This window comes from Hibiscus syriacus, unplaced genomic scaffold (genome assembly GCF_006381635.1).
Source record: "Hibiscus syriacus cultivar Baekdansim isolate YM2019G1 unplaced genomic scaffold, ASM638163v2 tig00110450_pilon, whole genome shotgun sequence".
In the NCBI taxonomy this organism is placed as follows: domain Eukaryota; kingdom Viridiplantae; phylum Streptophyta; class Magnoliopsida; order Malvales; family Malvaceae; genus Hibiscus; species Hibiscus syriacus.
In genome coordinates this window covers 6352226-6356982 of record NW_024062743.1, presented here as the reverse complement: position 1 = coordinate 6356982, position 4757 = coordinate 6352226, and the positions used below count along the sequence as shown (strand labels likewise).

Genomic DNA, 4757 nt, shown 5'->3' with positions numbered 1-4757 from the left:
CCCTTTCCGGCTCACATGCTTCATCGATCACGTGACACTATTATTAGATTTGGTTGAAGCGAACAATAGTCATAATGCAATCGCTTTCGTTTCATATAATAGTCTAAACTAAGGTGGTGTTTGTTTTTGCAGAGATAAAAAGTTTGCAATCTGCGGATTACATCTGTAGGCATCTGCAGCAGAAGAGGTGAACCAAAAGTCTGCAGTCTGCAAGAAGAAGACTGTTTGTTTTTTAACGTCTGCAGACTGCTAAAATAAACTGAAATATAAATAAACTGATTTTTTAAACTTAAAAGAGTTTTGCAATACTGAGATTTAAATAATTTTAGTTTTACAATACTAAAATTTAAATAATTCATACAACTACAATAATAATTTTTTAAAAAAAAACAAACACCACCTTATTAATTCTATTATAAGTCTCACATAATCACATGTATTATTAGTTTTATAAGTTTTATAGAATAAAATTTATAAATGATCATTAAATTATATGATTTTTTTAAATATACAATTATGTAATATTTTTAATTTTTTAAATATATATTCATAGTTTATTTTTATAATTATATGATATTTTTAGAAAATATTTTTTAATTTATAAAATTATTTTATAATTATTTTTTATTTAATTGTGATTATATTTTAAAATTTTAAAAACATAATTTATAATTTTTTATATTTTAAAATCTTAATTATCAAACAATGAAATCATTTTTTATTAAGCAGTGTGGTTTAAATACTTACATTTTGTATAAAAAGTTTAAATATAATTTAAAAATAACAAATCAAAAAAAATATTATATTTAAACTTAAATCAAAATAATTAAAATAAATATAAAATTTTAATAATATATAAAATAATTTATATGCTATAAAATTAAATATCTATAATATAATATTAAAATTAATATCTATAATATAATATTAAAAAATTAATATTTAATTTATTTAAAAAAATTAATATTAAAATCAAAATCAAATATAATATAAAATTAAATATAAAACATCTTTGTAGAGATTAAAAGATGTTTGCAGACATAAGGTCACGTCTGCGCCGCGCAGACGTTAGAAGAGCTTCTGTCTTCTAAAAAACAAACGGTCTGCAAAGCCCAATGTCTGCGCGTGGTCTGCGCGGCGCAGACATAAGAACTTTGTAGATCTTACACAGTAAAAACAAACACCACCTAAGACACTAGAATTATTTTTCTAACATATTAAAATTCATGGAGCAAAAGATTAAATCAACAAAATGTTCAATGTTTATACCAGGTAGAGATGTCCTTTATAAAGTATCCATGTAATTTTTAGATTCTAGTATTGGTTGATTGTATTGTTATTGGATATGGCTTTTTTGTTTCTATACTTTCTCTTCGTAGTTGTCTATTGTGTTGCACTCCCACAATATTTCGATAAATTCAATTTTTTCCTAACAAGTTTTGCCTTCTTAGATGTTGGAATTATTTTTAGAAGTAGGGAAGGTAACGAATCCGGTTAGATCAATTTTTTTACTCACTCGAACTTGACTTGAAAATTGAAGTTGTCCATCTACACCCAATCTGACCCATGTTTAGGACAGTTCTCACTCAATCCAAAATTTAACACAATATTTTAGGTTTAAACCTCTGCCCGACCCAAATATATATATATATATATATATATATATATATATATATATATATATATATATATATTCAATTTTGTTAGGTAAAATAATGATCTAATTGAAAAAGAAAATAGAAAGCGTATTATTAAAATTATCCCTAAATATACAAGGCATAATTATAATATTATGTCGGGGTGGTCAAAATATTTTCACCCTAAACTTAACTCTAACCCAAATATGAACTAAATACTCCAACCCAACTCTACCCAAATCAACCTCATATTTTCTCCCATTTTCTAATTGATTCCTCTCATTTCTCATCGATTCCTTCATTTTCTCGCTAACCAAACCTAAGCAAAAGCTTAGGCTAAACCATGAAAAAAATTGAGATTTTTTTCAAAAAACAATCCCCAAAATTAAAAAAAAAAAAACAAACAAAAACTTCAAGATCCATAAAAGTTACACGCAATACTTGAATCTTCATTCGGATTTTGAAACCCTCACAAAATCCACAGAAAAATTGCTGTGAAAGAGGGATGGATAAAGAGAGAAAAATGGATAACAAAGGGGAAAAAAGAGAAAATGGATAACAAGAGAAATTGGAATAAAGCATGCAATACGGTTGAAAGATCAACTTCGGAAAAAAGAGGGGCAGACGAGCGCTGTGATCAAATACATGGTAGATATCGGAAAGCTGTCACAGAGAAAATTATGCACGTTGACATACCTTGCCAAGAACCTATCTTCATCACCAACGCCAGTGAAGAAAGGTAAGAACTCACTATATATCCTAGGGGCCAATGGACTTCAGTGTAGTGCTGTATGCTTTTCTTATAACCAACAAAAAAGGAGAATGAAAGCTTTGTTCTTCATCATATTTTGGCATTTTGAGAAGGTCCTCCTATCTGGTTCTCCCCCTTTTGATCCTTCCGGGGAGCATCAGAAACTGGTGACACTTTTTGCTTTGCCTGAATCGGCATTTGGTATTTGTTCGATAGGGTTTTGTTTAGTACCCTTATCTTGCATCACAGAACTGCTGGACTCTGGTTTACTTCTTTCTTCACCCGGTTCACTAGCATTCTGCTGAGCTTTAGTTATGTTGACTGCTGATTGTTTCTTTGATTCAACGGCGATTTCCTTTATTGCCTCCTCTAGTTTACCTAGTCTCACTTTTACCTCAGAAAGCTCTGGATCCGTCACGATTTTTCCCCCCTCTTTATCCCTCTCCTCTTCTTCTTGCATTCTTTTCGCTTCTTCCTGCTTCTTTTTCTCCTCTAGTTCCTGAGGTGAATGAAACAATCATCGGCGAAAGGAAATGAGTTCACAGGTAGAAAGACCCACAGCAAAATGTACAAGAGAAACAAGGAAAATTTTGTTACCGCTTCCATTTTCCTCACTTCATAGCGAGCATATTGAGCAACTAAGTACACAGCTGTTACAGAACAGATATAAGTTTCGATACCAGCAGTAAACCAAGAGATGTATTCCGATATAAAATTGGCAGATGTTAAGCTTGTTAGTTGAGATACCCAGTGAAGGCATGCAGGCAAAGAAGAGCTGCACCAAATGGAAATCTATCCTGAAATAAAATTAAGATATGGAAGAATAAGCCCACAACAACTGCCGAAAGATGCAGAGAAGTCATCTAGTAATGATGAGATAAGACAATACTTTCACTTTAAAGAAATCTTTTTATATATTTGCGCCTCTCACATTAAAGATATGCTTAGTTTGAGAACCTCATGAATAATGATGCAAGGATTGCAACTTGTTCAGAGTATTGAACTAAACATGAACATGAACAAGAACACGAACAGCTTCCACTTTCCAATAAATGAAACATCTAGTAAATTATAATAAAAGAAATCAAATGAAATCTCATTTGATTTTTACTAAGTGATTTTTTTGCATTAAATGTGGAATCGAGGAGAACTAAAAGGTAAAAATGCAAATTATATCACGTATATCTCATCCATAGTATTGAACAAGAACAAGAATGTCAGATATAGAAAGAGGCCAACAGATTAAAATTACAGGGGTGCTATATCACAGACCAAAGTTTGCACAAAGCGGAAGATACAATAATTTATGAAGCATACCAAATGAAACCCATCTAATTTTTTAATGATAAAAAGAAGAATATCTTATTTTAAATGTCATCTATATCTATCAACTTCTCATTGCATTCAATTGTATAATGAAATGATTCATGAAGAACTTAAAAACTATTCTACTTTAGCAGCATTCTGAATTTTTTTGTGTACCACTAAACTACTGAAGGAAATGCTAATACAGAAAGCAACCATTTAAGCATCAAAAACAGTAAAGAAGGAAACATGTTTGAAGAAATGCCGCAAACAATCAAACCAAGAAAAACCCAAGAAGAAAGGGAAAAAAACTCTCAAAACCAATTCCTAAAAGAAGTCAAACACGTAAAAAAATTAAAGAATAAAAAGTCAGAGAAAATAAAAGTAATACCCAAATTTCTTTTTCTTTGGAGGTTGAGTGAAAAGGATCTTAGCAGCAGTCATGAAGTTGAGATTGTCAAGCTGACGATATGACTCATTGAAAGTGCTCAAATTTGATTCAATCTTGCTATCAACAATGTCACTGTTGTTGTTCTTGTTGTTTCTGTTCTTGCTGTCTTTGATAGTGCTGCAAAAGGGTCTTGTCTTGAAATGGATTGAGAATCGAGCACAAGCACTTCTGGTTCGAAACATTGTCTTTTCTTTCTCTTTTTTCTGTTCTATTGTGGTTCCTACCGTATCATACTCATTTTTAACTTTAACAGCTAATAGCAAGTTTTCTAAAATTTTCGAGATTCACAGTCCATTATCTATAAAAGTGACTCTAAAAGGTAACTTCAAGACCTAAGGAAATATTCAAATGAAATGGAAAAACAAATCATCCTCATCTGATCATGGATTTTTACTAAGATGTAGAACTTTTTTTTTTTTTTGACAAAGACTAAGATATAGAACTTAGAAGTTAGAACAAGAAATAAGCAGCAGGAACAATGTTTGTTGCATAATCAGACTGTAAGAATTTTGTTGCATAACCAGACAAGTTTGTCGTGTCACAAGCATTGATCTCAAAGGGATAAATAAATAAATAAAATGAGTTATAAGCTTAATGAAAAATGCCGTGTAGA

At 30.5% G+C, this 4757-nt stretch overlaps 1 protein-coding gene across 1 annotated transcript; it reads right to left on the bottom strand.

Moving 5' to 3' along the window:
* Positions 1-2128: 2128 nt before the first annotated feature.
* Positions 2129-4426, bottom strand: LOC120125967. The gene is made up of 4 exons (XM_039144278.1): positions 4085-4426; positions 3136-3185; positions 2986-3038; positions 2129-2887 (listed from the first exon to the last, which is right to left on the bottom strand). The coding sequence occupies exons 1-4, from the start codon at positions 4324-4326 to the stop codon at positions 2546-2548; spliced, it is 687 nt and encodes a 228-aa protein (XP_039000209.1). The 5' UTR covers positions 4327-4426; the 3' UTR covers positions 2129-2545.
* Between the last annotated feature and the right edge of the window lie 331 nt (positions 4427-4757).